Raw genomic sequence first — 21,851 nt, 5'->3', positions numbered from 1 at the left:
GTACATATACCAACACACCATATTGTGAAAACTGTCAAACTGTAGTTTATTCGGAAAGTAGTACACCGTCGAACTACACGCTCCTTTTCCGCAACACATGCGATGGACTCGTTAGCTGGCAACTAGCCATACACAGCATGAAGCCTTGAGAGCTATCATAAGGGCATGCAGCATGCAGCAACAATGGTGTCCACGACCAGCCACCATGCAAGCCAATACTGCGTGCGACACCAACAGCATGTGCACAATCACAAAGTCATGCACAGGCAACACACGATATGATGATGAAAGTCTGAACCACAATCTTTTCACAGTGATCCTAGTGTCGTGTTTCAATCCTTTCGTAAAACTATTTCCAAATGCGTCATATTTACGTCATGATAAATTTGGGGCCTTTCTTCTTGGGACGCCGGTTTCCTTTGACATTTGCCGTCACCTGCGCCAAACCCGTGCGTGCTCAAGCTGGAGGGGCTTGAGACCGCCACGTGCGTATTGGGGATTTGAGGTTCTCGATCTCATTTAAATCAGTCAACAGTGGCACACTGAGATGAATGTTGAAGAAATATGGAAAATCTGTGTAACGCACCATTCTGTCAAATCTGATTGGCATATGGTAGTCAGATTTGGTTACATTTGTAAATTACCACGCACTCACCCAGTCCACCACACTGCTTATCTTAATCGTTAGGCGTTAATCTCTCAAGCGTTAAGTTCATATTATCTGTATTGTTCTAAAGGGTGTGTTCTATATAGGTGCTTACCTTACTAAAGAAGAATATGTTCAGATGAAATACTGCCTGTTGTGCTTGTCAGCTATGGCCTGAGCGATCAGATCGCTTTAGCTGGGGACAATGCTCCGGACTGAAAAACCCAATATTGCACTGGATATGTTGGATATAGAAGGGCTACCAAACTCTCCCTTTCTGGGGTTGTTTTCTTCTTCTCCATACTTTCCAACAACAAAGAAATGTGCAATTCTTCTTGGCTTTTGTATTTTGATTGTGTGCTTATGATCAGATCACAAATATGCATAACCACAAGTTGGATTAACAATGAATGCAATCCTGTACATGTCATGTGTTTTATCACATCTGACATTATCTTCCCTTTCTCATAGCCATTTGATTAACTAAGTCACCACCAAATGCTACAATAAGCTGTGATGGCCTCCAAGGTGAAGTCTGCAACCCTCTATGTGGGGAATCTTCCTGTGGATGCTACCAGAGCAGAAGTTGAAGATGTATTTGGTGAAACAGGACCAATCAAGAAATGCTTTGTTGTGAAAGGTAATGATTGTTTTGGTGTCATATTTATGTTTATTATATTTCTTTCCTTAAGCCTCTCTGGCCTAGTTTCATGTATGCCACATGCTATTGGCTAACCATGGCCATTTATTTGTTGGCAGTTATTACTTGATCTTTTATTGAATTGTTTCACACATTTTTGGGTAGTTGTATCTCCATGGTGATGCAGTAGAATGTAGGAGTCATATGAATCATGCCAGATATATTTTTAAGTCAATGAAAATCACCTCTACTCCCATTTTGACACACGTTTGTTTCAGCGAAAGATGAGGCATCTGCATACGCATTTGTGACATATGCATTGCCTGAAGATACTGACACAGCTGCTGAGGAGCTGCAAGATGCCACCATTAGGGGAAACAAACTTAAAGTGTCTGTTTCAAACAGAAAGCAAAAACAAAAACAGAATAAAAATGAAGTCACACAAAAAAGCTCTGAAAATCCTGAACCAAAGGAAAGACCTGTTCCCAAAAAGCAGAAACTGGCAAGCGGTTGTGGCTGCGGAGGCATTCAGTCACCATGCTCTTCCAAACAAAAAGGGCCGACTCATTGTCAGAAATTTGTCCTTCAAGGTATGACTATGCATCTTGCTCACATTTTTGATAAGATCTGCTTGCACTCTTTCATGTGACATGGTTGTGATCTATCCCATTGATTTGAGTTGCTGACAGTCTATGTGGGGTATTGTTCAACTGCTTATGTGGTAAAGATTGTAGCACCACATGTGATACCCATGGTATAATGATGTGATCCCAATGGTAACATACTATGTGCACCAGGTTACAGAGGAGTCATTTCGAAAGCACTTTGCGACCTTGGGCCCTGTCACAGAAAGTAAAGCTGCTGAAGAAGCCTAATGGACTTGCTCGTTGGATGCGGCTTTATCCAGTACAAGCATGAAAAGCACGCGGAAGAGGCCATCAGAAAGCGCAATACTAAACCATTCTTGGGTAAGGCAGGTGAAGGCACAGTGCAGTGAGCAGAGCTCTGACCATGGTCCAAACATTGGGTTTGTGTGCAGCTTCCGGCCCAGTGTTTTGTCGGCTTCTGTTTTAAACGGCGTGACATTAGGTATGAAATTCGTGACTAATTATTTACCCAAATTCACCTGACTATTTTTCAAGCGAGACTAGAGGATGCTGTGGTTCGAGGTACATTTGTGGGGTTGGAACTGTACAGTTAATGCGTAAATATAAAGTACCCACGCAAAATGGCCCGCGGCGTCTAGCGACAGGACCTCGGAATCATGTTCTCGTAAATGTACGGTTGGGGCACGAACTGTCCCACGGCGCCAGAGCAAGATTAATCTTAAAACGTGTTTAGTAATTAGCATAAAAGGAAGTGTTCCACATTTGGAGATAATGAAGCGAGCATTAGATGTGATGAAATAAGCTCACTTGTGACTATTGTTATGCTTGTAAGTGGAAAAGGCTGCCCCAGATGACACGATTTCTCTGTTAAGTAAATATGCCACATAATACGTCATTGTTTGATTACGTTATCGTACCTTGCACAACATTGAGAGCCCATTGACCTGAAAGATCTGGAAATCGTGCATACGAGCGCCAGATATGAACCGGTCAACAAGTACATTTTTTCTTGGCCTTGATCGCTGCATGCCCAATGGAGTGGCAGGATTTGAATGGCGTTTCAGTGGCATTGTGGATACCTAGGTGACTCTGAAGTAGTCTCCCCGAAGAAGTGCACATCTTCCCGGGCGTATAGCGCAGAAACAAGAAGGGCTCAGGTCTTAAGATGAGAAGGTCTGTGAACTGCACCGAATGGTCTTCAAGATTGCTGTTTCAGTTGAAAACCTCATACATATGTAAAACTCTCCATTTAAAGTGCTGAAATACAAATTCCTTTTTCAATCCGCTTGTATTTTAAGTGCTTAAATCGTAGCAAGGCCTCGTGAACCCGCCGAGTTTCGGCCACGCTCCAATCGCCACATGACATTGTATCGCCAGGTCGCCCGATCGTGGTGGACTGGGCCGTAGACAAGGCGCGCTATGAGGCTGCACAGAAACCCGCTCCAGACAGCAGCAAGGGACGCAAGAGGACGCACGAAGATGTCGACGAAGAAGGCGAGGGCGGAGAAGAGGAAGACGACGGCTCCATCGCTCACAGGTGCCAAAAATACACAGGCGCGGGTAACATTAGGATCGCATGCGCAACACGTGCTGTGTTGTACAGATCTGACACAGCTCCGTCCGCCCAAGCGCTCCCGGTGTCGCACCCCTCCCATTCAGGTGTGACCGCATGTGCCGCTGCGGAGGCGTCTGTCTGGCATTTGGTGCGCTTGGCGAAGGCGCGCTTGGCAATCATGTCATCAGGAACATTGCCGCAAGAACTGGTAGGTTGAAGCCCTGTTGTGGTATATATAATTTTGATTTCCGGTTCCGATTCTCAAGCCTGCTCAGTAATTGTATAAGAGAGCGTCTGTATGATGAGCCCCTTTCATTCTCCCCGTCTCAGTGCAGGATCTCTTCGTGGTTTTTAGCGGGGCACGTGTGAGGTATTTCCACGCTGTTTCAGGTCATCCGAAAAACCAGACTCCGCCGCTTTGGACTCCTCTGATGACGAAAGCGAAGGAGAGGAGGAAGAAGACGAAGAGGGTGGGTCCTCCTCGGGTGAAGAAGAGAGCGATGAGGGCGCTGAAAGCGGCGATTCCGAGCCGGGGTCTGACGCTGATTCCGGCGTGGAAGGTGAAGACAGCGACGACGACTCTCCTGGTGACGATGGATTCGCAGAAGACAATGCGTCGGACGATGGTGCGGCTAAAGTAGAAGCCAACTTCACAAAACAAAAACGCGAAAGAAAGAGCGACGTCAGCGAAGGAACCACGCTGTTCATTAAAAACATGTCATTCGACACGGACAAGAACACACTGAAGGAGTTGTTTTCTCAGTTTGGTCGCGTGAAATACGCACTCATCTGCATCGATCCTCTGACGGAGCACCCGCGTGGAACAGCCTTCGTACAATTCAAGGTATGGACGGCCTGCGGGGCTGTGGACAGACCGCAGTGAAGGGATAGCCTGGCCATTCTTGCTTCTCGGCAAGTGTCATCGTCTTCCAACATATAGCTGGGCGTTGGATTGGGATGTAGCTGTACGATGAACGCTTGCCCACCCCAGTTACCGGCTGCAGAGCTGTAAAGGAGAGCTAAAAAGCGCAGATATTTGTCGTGCGGGTCGTCGCGGGATCTTTACTCCCGTGTACACCGGAGTGGTTTGTTAGACAGTTAGGGTGTGACCACTGTCCAGTTGGGCACACAGTATAATCACCGCCGGTCCTGCACCGCCCCGGCACCGGCCCCTGAGCCGCCTCGGGCCGCTGACGTGTGTGCGGCGTCCGCCGGGCTCACCGTCCGCCGTCTGCAGAGCGGCGCGGAGGCGGAGGCGGCGCTGGCTGCGGCCGCCGACCCCGATAACACCGCCCGCTTCACGCTGGACGACCGGCGCATCGAGGTGCTGCCGGCCGTCGATCGACGCGAGCTGCAGCAGCGCCGCCAGCTCGACAAGGGGCGCGCCGTGCAGGGCAAGGACAGGCGCAACCTCTACCTGGCGCGCGAGGGACGTAAGTAGACCGGGGTGTGTCGCACGTGCTTCTCCTGGTGTACGCGGCGTGGCGGATTTTGCGCGTGTTCTATCGTTACCAGGATGTGTCGTGCGAGGTGGTCAGCTCAGCATCAGGAAATAGGGCGCAAATTTTGCCGTGCTTTTTTGGGATTTGTGGTTCAAGTAGCGCACCCATCGATCTAGTTCGAATGCGTTTATGCGAGTGCGAGTATGACGCAAGACGAATCGTGTTGGTCTTATAGTACAAGAATAGCCCGAGAAGTGGCTGGCCAGTTGACAAGCAATCCATACAAGCTGCAGTCCACTGCTTGGAAGCTTATTGGCCTCGCTAGTATAAGGATAATGTGAATGTTTAACAGCGCTTCGGCTGCTTGTCCCACTGGTAGTCAGTGACACAGTCTAAACATGGTTCATACTGTTACTTACTGTCAATGCGTCTCTCTAAACATCTGGACATTGAACTTCTCTGTTGAGAGCGTGATCAGCGCGGTCGCCACGTGCCGACCGGCATCGATAGCTGTCGTGTGGACGCCTCCCAGCGCTCGCTGCCGTCCCCCAGTGGTGCGCGAGGGCAGCCGGGCCGCCGAGGGCGTCTCCAGGGCCGACCTCAACAAGCGGGTCGGCCTCGAGAAGTGGAAGACCAAGATGCTGAAGAACCTCAACATGTTCGTGTCGACTGTGCGCCTGTGCGTGCACAACGTGCCGGCGGACGTGGACGACGCGAAGCTGCGCCAGATCTTCCAGAGCGGCGCGCCGGCCGGCGCTCAGATCACAGAGGTGCGGCCGTCGCGCCGGGCGCGGCCGGCCGCATGCCAGCGGCGGCCGTACACTGCTGAGGGGTGGCCCGGCTCGTCGTGCGCGGCTTAGGTGGCTGCAAATGTCGCACGATTCGCTTTGCATTTGGTGTGTTGTGGCAGGCAGCTGGTTTAGTGTAGCGCGCTACTGACACACAGCAGGCAGTGCAGCAAGCACTAATGAAGCGATGATTGACTCGTTTGTGAGGTAAATTAAATATCCTATGCCCATGTCAATACAGTTACCAACGCCAAATCCTGAGGAGGCTGCAGGGAGAAATGCACCGACTTTTCGGCCCAAGTTGTGTATCATAACATGACATAAGTTGGCGATTTAATCTTCATTGCATTAATTTTGATCATGCTCAAAAACGTTATCTTTTTTGTTTTGTTTTGTTTTTTTGGAAGAGCTGTCGTTTGCTTTTATTGACCGCTGTATGATGCGATGCTGCTTTACAGTCAGAAGTTAACGTAAGTATGTTACATATTTTGCTGGTACCGTAATGTTCGGGGTTGGCAAACAGTGTGAAGCAAGACTGCATTCCCTGGCACGGATTGCTCGCTAGCGGGCGCCAGTTGATTGTTTGCCGTCGCCAGTGAATTGGCGACTGCTCTTCAGTAAGAGGGCGCCCTCTCTGGCAGGCTCGTGTGATGCGAGACAGGAGGGACGTGACCTCCCACCCCCGGGGCCAGTCCAAGGAGTACGGCTTCGTCACCTTCGCAGAGCACGAGCAGTCGCTGGCGGCGCTGCGCAACATCAACAATAACCCGGAGATATTCACGCAAAACAGGGTACGTTTCCTCGCTCCTGTGACGCTGGGTCTCTGCACTGGTATCACTCTGGACGGCGATGATGCGTTAGTGAACACGTGGAGGACCGCCCACTGCCGGGAGCCGACCCAGGTCCAAGCTACCGGCCCTGGGGAGATTTCGTTTGCACAATCATCCGCCCAGTTTAATGCGTAATCGCATAAGTAGACGACTGTCTTCTCAGCAGCGATATGATCAGGCCGTTGACTGTTTGTCTCGATGTTTGCTGCTAAGTTCACCTGGCATTTGCCGGGACTCCGAGGACCAGCCGGAGAACAGAGGTGCGCGTGTCACTGATGAGTCCGATGGACCGCTGGCTGCCTGCGCGCTAGGTCTGCTCGCCGTGGTCCTCCACCAGCCGTGGATCTGGGCCTCGGTCATCGTTGAGTCACGTGTAGTCGAGCGTCTCCTCATGAGCGCGCCCGCGTCGTCGGTCCCTCCTTCCGCACGCGCCCACGGCGTCGGTCCGTCACGTCCGCACACGCCCGCGGCGTCGGCCCCCTCTGTCCGCGCGCGCCCGCGGCGCCGGCCCCTCACGTTCGCGTGCGCCCTCAGCGTCGGCCCCTCACGTTCTCGCGCTGTTTCAGCGGCCGATCGTCGAGTTCGCCGTGGAGAACCGGACCGCACTGGAGGCGCGCCGGCGCCGCGAGGAGAAGAGTCGCCAGATGAACACGCAGGCGGCGCCGGCGCCGACGGCGGCGGCCGGTGGCGGCAGCAGGCGGGCGCGGGCGGCTGCTGCCGGGCGGACGCGACCCGGGCCCGCTGCCGCCGCCGCTGCGCCCGCCCGCCCCGCACACGCCGGCATGGCCGCCGACCGCGCCAATAAGGCGCTGCCGAAGCTGAAGGAGCGCGCCGGCGCGAGGGAGAACGCCAAGGCCATCACGCGCAAGATGCTGAAGGCGGGCGGGCGCGGCCAGCGGCGCGAGCGTGCCGGCCAGAAGCGGGACGTGGTGCAAGATTGGGAGCAGCCGGCCACCGCCGACAAGGTGGGGAGAATCCCACATGGGAAGGGGGGGGGGGGGGCTCGACCTGGTGCTTAATTTGATAAGGTTATGATTGAGTGTGAAGTGTAAGAGCAGTGTTAATGTCTCATCATGACGCCGTGATCTTGTTGCAGCATGCATGTCAGTTCAAGGTGTATTCAATCCTCGTCTTTCACCACGCTGTTCTCTCTATACTTAAGTGGCACCGCTTTTGCCTGGCACTGTATTTGACGCGAAACCTGTCATCCATAATGCTCTACATGTTGTGTAGTGATGACAGCTCCAGACTCAGCTGTCATAACTATGGCCTTATGTTTCCGCGGATTTGGTTGGCATTTTATCGGGGACCGTCTTCATGAAGGTTATGCTTTTGAAACGTGTGTGATTATTTTAACTGCATCCTTGTCAGAATGCCTCGCTGCCTGCCGTGTTTCATGCATTTCACTGCACCGCTTCCAGAAGAAGAACTCGCGACGCGAGAAGAAGAAGGCGGTGAAGAGTCGTCAGAAGGAGCGGCCGGACGACGTCAAGTTCACCAGCCTGGTGGACAAGTACCGGCAGAAGCTGGCAGCGGCGCCGGCCGCCGGCGCGCGCTGGTTCCAGTGATGTCGCTGGCCGCGTGATGAGGTGGGGAGGGGCGGGGGAGGCGCGTACGTTTGGGTGTGATGAAGTGGCCGGCCACTGTTACTGCGGTGTGGGTTACGTGACGAATGCTGTTGCTGCGTTAATGTCGGGGAGCCTGGGCCGAAACTGGCTGCTTGCTCAGGTTTTGGCTGACAAATGAAGGCTTGGTGATGATTCGCCCGTACACCTGAATAATATATGGAGCAAGAAGTCCTCGTTTTACGTAAAGACAGCAGTGAGTAGTATTTTGTCATTGCCTGCATCCGTCCTAAGGTAATTCCCGACTGGTGGACTATCGGGGGCAGGATTCCATTTCAGATGTTCCACCACCGCGGTGCATGATATTTGGTCCAAATGGAAGTGAGCCGGGCTTAGGTTTTAGCGATATGTGTGCAACCGGTCTGATATGATTCCAATATCTTCTACACTCTACTTCGCGCCAGCTGTCACGCTGGACATGCCCATCAATGCATCGCGAGCCCGCCGTGATGGAAGTGATGTGGTGCATTTTGTCGCGAGAGGGATTCGAAAACCAACAGACTGAGAACATGCGACTTTCTTGCCGCTGTTTCAGTCGGTTTCATTCGGCCATCCGAAATTTGTGTCAGCCATGTAGAGTTGTGGCCGTCGACATTCTTGACTAATTAGCAAATTCGTTGCGTCACCTGCAAACATGGCTTAACCCCATTTGCTTGTATTTCTGTTTTCAAAAATTCAGTTTCAAAAATTCAAAATTCAAAGCTTCAGTCACATCGTACTGCAGGATATCAGCGGAGCAGCTTGTGAAGCTGCTCTGCTGATACCGTCGTCTTCATGGTGTGGTCCTGCGCGAACACATTTCTAACCTCAAGTTTCGTCCCGTTCTACATGGCTTTGTTCGCCGAAACATCGCTTCTCTTCTTCCCATACAACAACTTTAACTTCGACGGACTGAAGAACCCCGGACTCTGCTTCTCCCACATCCTGGTCCTCGTCTCCATCGCTTACCGGATTTCCGTCCGCTTCATCTTGGTTTTGCCGCTGAGCATTCTTGCCTCCTGCGCGCTGACGTCCGTGGTGCAGGAGGGCCTCACTCCGCTCGGCCCCGACCTGGCCCTGACCTCTGGCCTATTCCTGCTGCTACTGGGCGTGACCTTCCGTGACCCGGTGGTGACCTCGGTCGCCGTGCTGCCTTGCCTACCGGGCAGTCTGTGGTTCGAGCAGCGCGTTAAGACCGTTGTTCGTTGGAAGCGATGGGCTGTTTCGCTCCTGGAGAGTGCGGGAAGGCTCGTGTTGCGGTTGGTGGAAGATTGTATCACGCTCTTTTTGTACGTGGTGTGTTTTGAATGGCTCGGGGATCTGTGGAGGCTGAGCCAGGCGTTGGGTGCGACACCGAAGCCGAACCCGCTGCGGCCCAACTGCTATCGAAGATTCACGCTCGGCGCCGAGGAGTTCTCGGGCAATTTTTGACGGCACCCGCTCACTCTGGGACGAACCAATCTGCAGAAAAGTACCGAGCTGCAATTTCCCGTTGAAGAAAGTAAACAGCGTGTCCTTGAATACGCACGAAATACACATTTGTTACGACCTTCCGCTACACTTCCCGTGTTCTTGCAATGCGCCGGGATGCTGCTGAGGTGACTGACATTTCACCACGCATCGCGCTGTCGGGGCACCTGAAAGTACAACTTGTTGACGTTACTCTCGTCGAACCCTTCGACCCGCATGACCACGAAAAATCTCGGAAGGTGTGAGATGGGAGAGGGCGCATGCTGGACTGGAGTTGAAAGGAGTACACATGGGTGCCCCGGAGGCTCGTGCAACCGCATGTCTTCCGTGCCGGCTGTCAGGCACTCAGCCAGCAGCGGGAGCTGAGGTCGGTCACTGCACACAGCCCATGACTGCTGGATAGTCCTGGAATGGGACATAATAAGAGCATGGGTTAGATTGTGTGATCATATGTGTATAGTAAATGTGCAGAGGTGGAAATAATGAGACGGACGTTCTCCAGCGGCTACGAGGGCCCGCCTAACATTTGGCTTTAGACCTACGCAGCGGCCAGTGCCAGAAGGTTTGAACGTGCCGAGCGCTGGGCAATAGCGGTTTTCAGCTGACATTGATGCCTTATAGAGACACCTCGGGGAGGGTGACAGGGATCGCAAAAGTTCTGAGAAGGCGGCCAGCTCGTCCAGCCCCTCTCACCTCGTTGGCGGCGCAGTTCGACGCCGCGATCACAGATGGCGGGCCGGGCGCGCCCGTTTGTTTGCGATGCGCGGCGGCGGGGGTGGTAATTTGGACGCTGACCAGGAGGTGGCGTCGGCGGCGCGGTGCCAACTGTTCCGCCGCTGCGTGGCAGCACCGTCGCCCGGACGTGCCGGGCACCCGTCGACCGCCGATCGGGGCTCGCCGTCGGACGCGGCGCGGCGACTTCTGCTGCCGGTGGCGTGACTTCTCCTGCCGGCGGACGGGCGCCTGCTGCCGGCGCTCCGCCTGCAGCCCTGGTCTTGGCACGATACCAGGTAATTGTAACCAGCGCAATGTTCGGGGGTGGCCGTCGACCGCACATGGTTGCGCCGGTGTATTTTCAGCCGACCAAATGCCAGTGGTGTGAAATTATGCTAAGTCAGTTGCATGATTGTAGAATCGGGCTCGTTCAACTCGAATTTCCCACGTCGGACTATTTAGATTTGTATGATGGTACTAGAATGTAATTAGCTTTAGAACGCCCGTCTTAATATCACCCGTTTTTCCTGATTTCGATTAAATGGAATGGTGCATGTCTCCGTTAATAAAAAACATTTGATATGACGTGTGCGAAGACCGGCATGCAGAGGCGGCTCATCGCCATTCGCCTGTGACCGGTTCTTGTCGGCGTTCTCATGTAATACGACGTGCCGTCCTGTATTCGCAGCGTTGTATCAAGCTGCAGCTATGGCCGCGAGTCCTGCTTGGAGCGACGCTGACATGTAACGCGTGCTCAGCATTCCTGCGCTGATCATAACGTGACGTCCGTTTGCCCCTCCCCCGTGCATTGCGACAAACACGGAACATTAACGCGTCCTAACATAGAAATAGCGGAAGGTTGGTAGATAGTCACCTGGTTTGCCTGCCAGTCCTATATCAATGATTGCATTATTACTCAGTGCTGTCATGCTGTCATTCACAAATTATGCCATTCAACTAACATCATATGTTTCGACAATCACGCTGCCATTTGTATTCGGAATGTTGTCATTGGCAGGTCTGTTTCTGAGATCACTATTCAGGTCAGCTTCCATCTCGGCTATCGCCTTGACAGCCGTGAACTGGCCATTGATTTTGTATGTGCAGCAGCCACGCATTATGACGTTTCATAATTGTCCGGCGACTGATCAGTCAATCTTAAGCATACCGGGTGGTGACAAAGCGGACTCGGAGAACTGCAAGTGGGAATTATCAAGCGGCTTACTAAGTAACACGTGTTATGTCTACGGCCCCAAGATGTTCCTTAAGTTTATGTAGAAGAGAGTCAGGTGGTGTGTGAGAAGTCGCATATGCCGTATGCTGCCACACACCAGCGTGTCGGCATTGGAGCTGGATGGCACGTCTTTGGCAGAAGGGTCCAGGAAGTACCTGGATTCCTATTTCAATCCCCTTCTTACCTGCAGATAATTTTGCAGATGCGTTATCCGTCTTGAACATTTCTCCGGTCTACTGTTCTTGACCGTGTTCTCTAATGTCGTATTCCGTACAGCTTTTACTTTTCCGCCTGCTCGAGCCGTACTCGCGGACGGTGTTCTCCCCCCCCCCCCCTCCCTCCCTTCCGCCAGCCAAGCTGCCGTATGACCTTAGTACAGGGTTCGGTCTGGTTGGAAGTCCGTCATGGTAGCCCACATCGCCGTCCGTATATGTTTGTAATGAGATCGTAATGTATTGGGCAGTTATTTTACGGTGTGCATGACCTCTGCTCATGGTCGCGGCAGTCCGCTCGAGTCGATTATAACACTAGAACCGAATCACAACTTTCTGAAAGCTACCTGAAAGTGCGAAAAGACGCTTTTTTGCCGAGACGTAGGCAAAATGGTGTCGCTTTCACCCTAACCGACGCTAAGAACATCCCTGGTTGAAACTAAACTAAATTCCGCAAATTCAGGACTGAGGGGGGGGGGGGGGGCAAGCGTACGGCCCTGAAGAGAACTTGAACCAATCTGATGTCACACAAGACCCCCTTCTGCAGTTTTGTGAAGATGTTTTATGAACGTCCTTGCGGGGGCGTAAGCGAGTCTGTCCGCATTCCAAGATACGTATCCATAAACCATGTAAAGTTGAGTGATGGATGCCATCGGCATCTGGCCCAGTGCCGCGCTTGACTACGCTACCAAACAACGTGCACGAAACACGACCCACATAATGTAACCTGTCACCAATCCGGGCACTCTAGATGGCCAAACTCACTACCCCGCGTGGCCGTCAGATGAGAGCGGCATTGCACTGTCACTGTCATCCAGTCGTTACCGATGACCCCGCGCGGTGACGCCCCCAGCCCTGGCGCGGAGGGAGGCGGCGTATGTCCGCCGCCTGCCTGAACTGGGCGGCTTTTTGGAAAGGGCGGTGCTGTTGTTGGCGGGTCTGTCGTGTACTCAGCTCTGCGGTGTGGACCGGGGCCAGCAGTGACCTCATCTGGTGACTGACTGCCGTGCTCATGTGGCCACTGCCCTTCTGGTGACGGCTGCAGCCCCTGATCTCCACCCCCTGACCCCGACCCCTGGTCTCCCTCTGCTGATGGCGCCGGCCTGTGTGATCGGGGATGTCTCCAATGGCACACCCTCGAGAATGACCGGGTAGGTGCGAATGCGCTGAACCCAGCGTTGGAGCCCTCTCTCCCTGGGAGGAGAGCCTTCAGAACTTTCCCGCGTCGGAGAACGCTCGGAACGTCGCGGGGCGGTCGTCACAAAAGTTCGCAACAGACAACGCACGCAGGGGCGCGCAGCACGCGAGCTTGACGTGCCCTCGAGACGCGCCCTTGCGCCCCGCCCGCGCGGTGCGTGCCCGCCGGCCGTGCCGCGCTGGGGGCGGTTCGCCGAGCGCGGCCGACCTCTGCGTCGTGGCTGCCGCCGGCCGCCCGCCCGCCCAAGAATGCGGCTAGCTGGCCGCCGTCCAAGCGTAATAAGACGACGTGGCAGCCGGCGGCGGCGTCGGCGGCCGTCGCGCCGACCGGCGTCTTTGTCGGGCTTGCGCGGCGCGGCGCCCGCACGATGCGCCTCCGGGCGCGCTGCAGCGCGCGTCAGGGGCGCACGCAGCGCCGGGGTCAGGGGAGGTTCGGCCAGTGCTGCAGCGTGTCGATGGGAGAGCGCGCTGGCGTGCGTTCATGGATGGCCCTTCTCGTCTCCGGAGCTGACACCGGCAGCAGCTGTGGGGTACGTCCGGCCGGGTCAAAGGCGGCCTGCACGCTGGACGTTGTCAGGTCGGCTCCGAGAGTCCCCGTGCGGGCGGCCACGCCGCCCCCGCAGTGGGGAACAGATTCCAACACGACGTCAGTTTCCAAGTTCGAAGGTCGCGTCAGAATTCGCGCATGTGACCACGTGACCACGCCTCGGCCAGCGATACACGAGCTGTCCATTTGAGTGACAGCGCCGCCGAGCGTCGTCGCGGTCCACATTCCATGCCATGCACGTAACTCCTGACGGGACTTCGGTCGCACCTCCGTCTCATGCATTGAGCGTGCTGAACACGCTGACTGATCGGGGCCGCCGCAAGATTCGGTCATGGTCCCCGTTTCGGCATCGGCCTTGGCTGCGACTCCTCGCGCTGGGAGAGCGGCATTATCCTCGCGTCTGTCTGCTAATCAGTCTGCATTATCCTCGCGTCTGTCCGCTCATCAGTCGAGATGCGGAGCTCGATCGCTGCCAAGCGCCAGGGCCGCACTACTGGCTCGTTTCCATTGGACGCTAACAAAAGCTAGACATGCTCTCATTCATCGGACTGATCAAAGTCTGCTCCACGCGCGCTGACTGATGGCAAAATGCTGCTCCCAGCTGCTCCCAGTTTACTCTAATTTCACCACGGGCCAGTCCCGCTTTCTGGATTGGTTTTTAGAGTGTGCTGTACCTGCATGCTTGATGTTGACAGCGAGTGCTTGTTCAAAACCGACACCGTATCCTGCCTAGATGCGCTGTTTCTCGCCTGCTACCAGCAAAGTTCGCACGGCTCCAGCACCGGCTCAAGCCGACTATGGGTCCAGTATAGGTCGATATTTTCTGTCATCGGCAGGGCTGTGATTGCTCAGACCAGTCACTGCTGCAGCACAGCTTCATTACCGGCTGTCAGCATCGCATCATCGGCGCCTGTCACCGCTTCATCACCCGCCGTCGGCACCGTGGCACCGGCGTCTTTCATGTACAATGAAAAAGTTTTCTGCTAAAATCTTTACGCGAAAAGCCAAGCTTTTCGACTGCTGCTTCGCTTAGTGGTCCTTGACCCTTGCGGCGATGAGCGCAGAGATCGCACAGTGTTCGCTGCTCCTGAATCTCGACACATAATCGTCGCCTGGATCGCACTATGATCCCAAATGTTTGTTCTGGTGATCGTCATATCGTCAGGTTTTAAATCAGAGCTGTCTGTTTCAGGATGTCCATATTTGTGGATGAAAGCCTCCCACTTCAAGGTAAATTCGTCATGGTCTGATTGGTTTGTTTCCATTCCGTTTCAGTGCTCCACTCAATGCTCCTGGACGATAAATCCCGTACAATGGTGTGATGTTCGTAGCTTTTTATCGATGTTGATCAAGTTGTTCGTAGCGTGTAACATTCCAGTACCGAGGTCGCACAGGGACCATTACAACATCGGCCCCGTCAATCACGATCAGCATGTCTTCACAGCACACGCTTCGCTTCTACATGTTTTGCACCGTCCCTTGTGATGTGCGAGCCACGAGCAGAGAATCTCTGTCAGCCTCTGGCGTCCGGCCAGGGGCGGCGGCAGCGGTCCTCAGTAAACGGCCGCTAACGTCGCGCATCGTTTCCAGAGCTGGCTCTTCCGTTTCCACCGCGAGACGTGAAGGTGCGCCGAAATGCGGAGGTCCGGGAGATGTATACGATGGGAGAGGAGATCGGCAGGTGGGTGGTCTCAGAGGTCTCAGAGGTCACGACGGTGTCAGCTGCCCTCTCCAGGCCCCCGCCTGCCGGTGCCGACCTGCCCTACCGCCGTGTGATCCTCAGTCTCCCCGTCGCAGTGTCAGCCGCCCTCCCCAGGTCTCCACCTGCCGGCCTCGATCGGCCCCGCCGCCGTGTGATCCTCAGCCTCCCCGCCGCAGTGTCAGCCGCCCTCCCCAGGTCTCCACCTGCCGGCCTCGATCTGCCCCTCCGCCGTGTGATCCTCAGCCTCCGCCGCAGTGTCAGCCGCCCTCCCCAGGTCTCCACCTGCCGGCCTCGATCGGCCCCGCCGCCGTGTGATCCTCAGCCTCCCCGCCGCAGTGTCAGCCGCCCTCCCCAGGTCTCCACCTGCCGGCCTCGATCTGCCCCTCCGCCGTGTGATCCTCAGTCTCCTCCGCCGCAGTGTCAGCCGCCCTCCCCAGGTCTCCACCTGCCGGCCTCGATCGGCCCCGCCGCCGTGTGATCCTCAGTCTCCTCCGCCGCAGTGTCAGCCGCCCTCCCCAGGTCTCCACCTGCCGGCCTCGATCGGCCCCGCCGCCGCGCGCCCGAGCCCAGCTGGCAGCGCTGCCGACGCCGGCTCGCCCGACATTGGTGCTGCTGCCCTTGGTCGCATTCTGCCGGGCTGTGACAGTTGTGCCGCCCGGCGCCGGGAGCCGCTGCCGGCCCGACTCGGCCGACATCCGCGGCGCCGGGCCGCGCGACGACGATCCGGGGTCACGGGTCAGGCCCCGCCTATGCGGTGACGGAGCGCGGCTAACGCTGCCGTCCCGGCACGGGTGCCGCTGGCTGCAGCCGCCTCCTGCGCTGCTCACGCTTGACTGTAGCTGCTGCTGGAACTTTTTGGGTCTGACTGTCGCCATCAGCGGCGCGTGTTGATTTTAGCGGCCTGTAAGTAAACTGTGTCTGCGCTGAGGTGGATCCAGGGCCGCTGCGCCCATTTTGCCGCCGCTCAGCCATTCCCACGCGCCGCCAGGGGCAAGTTCGGCATCGTGTACCGGTGCACGGACAAGACCACCGGCCTCGTGCTGGCCGCCAAGTTTGTGGCGACGCCACGCCGCGACGATAAACGCGACGTGGAGCGTGAGGTGGAGATCATGAACTACCTGCAGCACCCGGGCATCATCCAGATCTACGACGCCTTCGACGGCGGCAAGGAGATGGCGCTCGTCATGGAACTGTGAGCTGGGGGTCGTCTCTTGGGCAGTAGCGGCCGGGGCGGCAGTCCAAGTCGCGGACACTTCGACGGGCGCCATTTGCCGCCCGGTAGACTGAGGTGACTTAGAGCAAAATTATTTTTTCTGCGTTGGCGACACGCTCAGTGCGATGGGTTTCATGCATTCCGTGGTGGCTGCCGTGGCATACAGTGTCCTCTATGGCCTGCCTTATGTAATGTGCAACCATTTTACGGAGTACATATTAATCTAAAGCTTCCGCTAGGTGACGCATCGGTTAACGGACCGCTCTCCCTCTGACCGCGTCACCGCCCAGCATGTAACCCCGGCACCATGTGCGCGTGTCCTCAGGGTGGAGGGTGGCGAGCTGTTCGATCGCGTGATCGAGGACGACTACATCCTCACGGAGAAGGCCTGCGCCATGTTCATGCGCCAGGTGTGTGCCGGCGTCGGCTTCATGCACCAGAAGAACGTGCTCCATCTGGACATGAAGGTCAGTGTGTACGCAGCGGCGTTAACTGACAGGTCAACTGGCACACGGCAGGTCAACTGCCACGTGACAGCTAAAAAAGTGACAGGTCAATCAGCTCGTGACAGGTCAACCGGATCGTGACAGGTTAACCGGATCGTGACAGGTCAACCGGATCGTGACAGGTCAACCGGATCGTGACAGGTCAACCGGATCGTGACAGGTCAACCGGATCGTGACAGGTCAACCGGATCGTGACAGGTCAACCGGATCGTGACAGGTCAACCGACATGCAACACATAAAGCAACGTGGGCAGGCGTCAACGTTGCCCACCCTCGCGCTCCGTTCTCCAGTGAGCCGCGCACCATTGACAGCCATGACCCATCTCGTGCCCCGCCGGCCGAGCCCGCAGCACCACACAGTCCAACACCTGAGGCGCCTGACACCTCCGACCGAACCGCCGCCAGTGGTCTGTGCCCTGGCGTCGGCCGCCCCAGTTTTCGCCGGGCGGCGGCGTGCCTCGGTCGCGGCGGGCGTGCGCGGAACCCCGCCGGCGCCACCCGCTGGCAGGCGCGCGTCGAACCGCGAACGAGAGCTACTCATAATGCGCGCGACGGCGCGCCGCCCGCCGCCGGCTAATAATACCACCGACCGGCGCCACGCGAGGGGCGCGCGGCGCGCACGCGGCGGCCCGGGGCGCGGGTGCTAAGAGTGGCTGACTGGGCGCCGGATGTGTGCGTCCGCGCCGTTGACGGCCAATGCCAGCGCAGCATTTAATGAGAGATCCGCTGACGTCTAGTAGGTCTTAAGTACGCAACATCATAAGTAAGGGTCTCGGATTCCTTCAGCCGAGATATTGATGATATTGGCGTTCTGGGGCGCACCAACTAGAATGATCACAGCCAGCATGACCTTCAAACTTCTCACCTTGCAGTGCGTACATTTAAAGTGAAACGCATGAGCCGTACGCCGACGCATGCAGTGGCGTACAAATGCTTACGTAATATGCTATGTGTGAAGAAGCGCTGTTTGAATGCAATGTTTTGTGTCTGTTAGAAGTTGCACTGCGGCATGACAAGTGCTGCTGTGAATGATAGTGTATGCCGGTTTCCACTGCAAGGTCAGCCCGTGACGAACGATATCACAGCACGCATCGGGCTTACGCTGTGCAAGATCTGCAGATCCATTGCAATTCGCTTAGGGATTCTCCTACGTGAATTTGTTATCCACAACTACTGTCTGTCTTCCCCATCGTTCTCGCGAGCTGCGGAGTCCGCCGGCCACACACAGCTCCAGAGATGTGATGGCCGCCACGCGCCACCTCTACGGGACCATCAGATGCCCGCAGCCAAGGCTCATCTGACCATTCATCCCCCAGCCGGAGAACATACTCTGTCTGTCAAAGACCGGCAACCGGATCAAGATCATCGACTTTGGCCTGGCGCGCCGGTACGACCCGACCAAGAAGCTGCAGGTGCTGTTCGGCACGCCGGAGTTCGTGGCGCCTGAGGTGGTCAACTTCGACGCCATCGGCTACCCCACGGATATGTGGTCTGTCGGCGTCATCGCTTACGTCCTGTGAGTGCGTCGTCTGGTGTTGGGGACGTGCTTCCGCCCACCGTCAACCCGCCCGCTATGTGACCGCTGATATTTTCTGTCGTTTTTATTTGGATGCATTTGCCACATTACCTCCGCCAACGACCTAAAAGTACCTGGACCCGAAAACCTTCACACTTGTGTTTTTGAGAGGTCTTCGTGCACCTTTCGCAAAGGATCCATCCTCGCACAGCCCCGTCAAAAAGCTCCCGCCGATTGGCGGGGACGCTGCCCGCGCTAACTTTGCTCACATTCCGCTGGCAATTAGCCTATCGGATCGGTAAATAGGAACGCCAAGATGGCCGTCCCGCGTCGCCAGCAGCCGTGTCGGGAGATAGCTGGCGACATCTGGCAGCACACTCTCGCTCGGCCGCTCCGAATGCTCCACGAGCTCGCCATCCACTGCTTTGGACTTAACTCCTCCCTCGCTGCGGCCAAAACTGCGGCCGCCTCTGAAACGTGCCGGGCCACGCGCTCGCTGTCGTTTCTGTCCTTGTTCAACTAAAAGTGCCTTGGGTGATGTTGGTCACTTTGATGCCAGCCGGCCAGTTTCAAAAATATTCGCATTTTTGACCATGTGTTGTTTTACGGTGGTCTCCTTCACGCTCCGCTCAGTTCAGCTCCGCTCCCTTACGCTCTCCCTCGCGCTCAGTGGAAACTGGCACATCCGTGGGCGTCTCGCGCAGCAGTGAGCTCTTGCTTTAGCGACGAAGTGGTCGCCTCGTGGCTGCCACGCGTCGTCACACTCCCACAAGTCGGTGCTCTGGCCACTGACGTTGAGGCTATTCCACAGGGTGTCGGGTCTCAGTCCGTTCATGGGCGACACGGACTGCGAGACGATGGCCAACGTCACCATCGCCAAGTACGACTTCGACGACGAAGCGTTCGACGATGTGAGCGACGAGTGCAAGGAATTCATCGCCCAGATCCTCATCAAAGACAAGAGGTAACAGTCGGCGGCCTGGGCGCTGAGCGAGGGCGGCTCTGGCACAACGTTCTGCCTTTTTTTAGAGGGCTGGGGGCGGATGTGTTTGCCACACCTCCTGTCAGTGACACTCACTGACTGCCAAAGTGGAGCCCGCTGCCTTATCGTCGGAGACCATGGTCTGATCTACATTTGGCGAGTCGGAATTTGGTGGAAATATGACAGCTCGGGTGTCGAAACGGGTGAGCGAAGTTCGCATCGAGCTCGTGTCAGCTCTTTATCGTCCGGACAGTCTGTCATGTCCGTGCTGTGCTTCGACCCGTGCCATCGCATATGGCCTCTGGCTTCGCATCGGTTTTCGTTCGTTAGATCGACGCTTTTTGTCTCCGAAAGTATTCGGCATGGCGAAAGCGTGGCAGGCCCATGTCCCGCCAATTACAGCCAAATCTGCCGGTGCAGTGGGCCGGATCCGGGCCATAACCTCGGCCGTTGACCGCGCCGTCCTGCCGCAGCAAGCGCCTGACGTCCGAGCAGGCGCTGGCGCACCGCTGGCTCAACATGCGCGACGCGCCGGTGCCCTCCAAGGTGCGCTCGCGCCAGGCGTCGCTGGCCAGCCTGGAGGCGCCGCTCGAGGCAGCCCAGCTCAACCTGACGCAGTTCGTCGGCCGCTGGGTGGATCATCCGGACAGCCCGTACGCCTTCTCAGACAGCAGCGCCGAGCTGGTGCTGTCGCGCGTCGGCTCGGCGGCCTCGGTCGGCCTGTGCTCGCCGTCGGCCTGCGCCTCGCTCACCTCGCCCGAGCTGTCGGACGAGGCCGACTCGAGCAGCGAGGACGAGTCGAGCCGGGGCCTGCTGCGGCCCGAGGCGCGGCCGCGGCCGGCCGAGCACGCGCGCGTCTGCTCGCTGCGCCGCGAGGAATCGCTGAAGCGCGCGCGCGGCCGCCTCGTGCAGCAGGCCAGCAAGGAGGAACACTACATCAGCATCGACGACGTGAAGACGCTCAAGCAGCAGGGCAGTCTGGACGAGATGGTGCTGAAGGTGACGAGCTCGCCGGCCAGCTCGCGGCGGGGCAGCGTGACACAGCCGGTGCCGCGGCTGCTGCAGGAGGCGGCCGCCGACGCGGCGCGCCGCCAGACGCCGTCGCCGCTGGCTGCGCCGCCGCGCCGCGCCGGCTCACCGGGTCGACAGGCCACCGTCTGCGACCGGGTCATGCAGGAGGCGACGACCGCGCTTGCCGACGGCGATACGGATCGGCGGCTGCTGACACCGTCGCCCGAACCCGGTGGCGGCCTGGCGGGTGAGCCCAACGCCCGGCGGCGTCGGTCTGCGGCTGGCAAAGAGCTGACCCCATCACCCCGACGCCTCTCCGGGGCGGCGTCACCGTTGGCGGCCGGGGGCGAGCCCCCACCGAAGTCCAAGAGCCCCTCGCCACGCCCCGCCACCGTTCCGGGTCCAGAGGCCCGACCTCTAGGGTCTTCCGGCTCGAAGCTCTCCATCCCGTCTCGTTCCCGGACGCCCAGCGTGACAGTGACTGGTGCTGCGGCAGAGGCTGCGCCCGGTCTTGCTGGAGAACCAGCCGGCCGTCAGCCGCCGCTGGACAGCGACGCGTCCGGCAAGTCGGCCTCCGATGGGAAGCCGCGTAAGTCGCCGTCCAAATCGCGCTCCCCCAGCGCTGGTCGAAGCCCACAGCCGGCGCAGAAGGGAAGCGACTCTAAACCAAGCGTCGTCACAAGGCGCACAGGCCGGCAATGACTCCAAACCGGCCGCGTCACAAGCAGCACAGGTAAAAGCGACTCCAAACCGGTTCCGTCTCCAGCAGAGCAAACTGGAAAAGCCTCCGTCGCGGCAGCCTCGCAGCCGAAACAGAGCGGGGACTCTGCGTCGCTGGAGGCGGCGACTCCGCGGCGGCGCCGGTCTAAGACGCCGACCGTGCCGGAAGCCGCGGGAGGCTCGCTGTCGCCCGAAACGGCAGGCGCAGGGCACCAGCAGACGGACAGTCAGCCATCCAGCGTTGCTGGCGGTCGATCGAGCCCGCTGCTGAGCCCGATCGGTGCTCGCCGACGTCGGACAACCGACGACGGCGAGTCGACGACAGAAAAGGCTAAGCTGGGTGGAGAAAGAACGATCCTCGTTGATGGGCTGTCGGCAGAGAGGGCTTCGCCCGGGCGAGTTAGTCCCAGTCAGAACTTCCTGCTGGAGCCAGTGGTGCCTGGAGCCCCCTCATCTACCTCCACATCGGTGTCGTCTGGGAAGGAGAGTCCCGACCAGCGAGCGGTAAAGACACCGGAAGAGCGTCTTTCCAGCAGCTTCAACTCAATGATCATGAATCTAAAGCCAGTGAAAAGAGCAGCGAATCCTGGTCCGGTGGCGACGTTGGCCGTCAAAGCTCCCGCCCTTGGTTTGGTGCAGTTGCGGAAGGTTCCCTCCTCCAAATCTGACGTTGCACTTTCCAAGACAAGAGCCGAAGGTGAGGCAGCCCAGGTC

The 21,851-nt window shown here is 57.1% G+C and overlaps 3 protein-coding genes across 3 annotated transcripts; all 3 read left to right on the top strand.

The window, feature by feature from the left end:
* Window positions 1–436: 436 nt before the first annotated feature.
* LOC119108309 (RNA-binding protein 28) lies at window positions 437–7,180 on the top strand (the record flags this gene model as incomplete). The annotated part of the gene is made up of 10 exons (XM_037231885.1): window positions 437–485; window positions 1,118–1,286; window positions 1,565–1,876; window positions 2,084–2,254; window positions 3,272–3,431; window positions 3,840–4,293; window positions 4,687–4,882; window positions 5,444–5,661; window positions 6,321–6,470; window positions 7,076–7,180. Coding segments are annotated over exons 4-10 (1,377 nt in total), but the record flags the coding sequence as incomplete, so codon positions are not given.
* Window positions 7,181–7,265: 85 nt separating this feature from the next.
* Window positions 7,266–8,295, top strand: LOC119107103 (uncharacterized). The gene is made up of 2 exons (XM_037230471.1): window positions 7,266–7,474; window positions 7,931–8,295. Exons 1-2 carry the CDS (start codon window positions 7,292–7,294, stop codon window positions 8,075–8,077), a joined length of 330 nt encoding a protein of 109 aa, XP_037086366.1. The 5' UTR covers window positions 7,266–7,291; the 3' UTR covers window positions 8,078–8,295.
* A 2,199-nt stretch (window positions 8,296–10,494) lies between these two features.
* On the top strand, window positions 10,495–21,119 carry LOC119108308 (myosin light chain kinase, smooth muscle). The gene is made up of 9 exons (XM_037231884.1): window positions 10,495–10,593; window positions 10,986–11,040; window positions 14,680–14,717; window positions 15,078–15,168; window positions 16,178–16,381; window positions 16,728–16,869; window positions 18,225–18,424; window positions 19,236–19,388; window positions 19,880–21,119. The coding sequence occupies exons 2-9, from the start codon at window positions 11,006–11,008 to the stop codon at window positions 21,117–21,119; spliced, it is 2,103 nt and encodes a 700-aa protein (XP_037087779.1). The 5' UTR covers window positions 10,495–10,593; window positions 10,986–11,005.
* Window positions 21,120–21,851: the final 732 nt, after the last annotated feature.

The sequence above is a fragment of the Pollicipes pollicipes genome, unplaced genomic scaffold (genome assembly GCF_011947565.3).
Source record: "Pollicipes pollicipes isolate AB1234 unplaced genomic scaffold, Ppol_2.1 Scaffold_6686;HRSCAF=7923_pilon_pilon_pilon, whole genome shotgun sequence".
In the NCBI taxonomy this organism is placed as follows: Eukaryota; Metazoa; Arthropoda; class Thecostraca; order Pollicipedomorpha; family Pollicipedidae; genus Pollicipes; species Pollicipes pollicipes.
This window is presented reverse-complemented; position numbering and strand designations above follow the sequence as displayed.

Excerpts from the sequence above, each read along its gene's own strand:
- LOC119107103 (XM_037230471.1), top strand. The coding sequence starts at position 7,292 with ATGGCCGCCGACCGCGCCAATAAGGCGCTGCCGAAGCTGAAGGAGCGC. Across the intron at positions 7,475-7,930 it reads AGCCGGCCACCGCCGACAAG|AAGAAGAACTCGCGACGCGA; the intron begins GTGGGGAGAATC and ends CACCGCTTCCAG.
- LOC119108308 (XM_037231884.1), top strand. The coding sequence starts at position 11,006 with ATGGCCGCGAGTCCTGCTTGGAGCGACGCTGACAT. Across the intron at positions 16,870-18,224 it reads TGCTCCATCTGGACATGAAG|CCGGAGAACATACTCTGTCT; the intron begins GTCAGTGTGTAC and ends TTCATCCCCCAG. Across the intron at positions 19,389-19,879 it reads ATCCTCATCAAAGACAAGAG|CAAGCGCCTGACGTCCGAGC; the intron begins GTAACAGTCGGC and ends GTCCTGCCGCAG.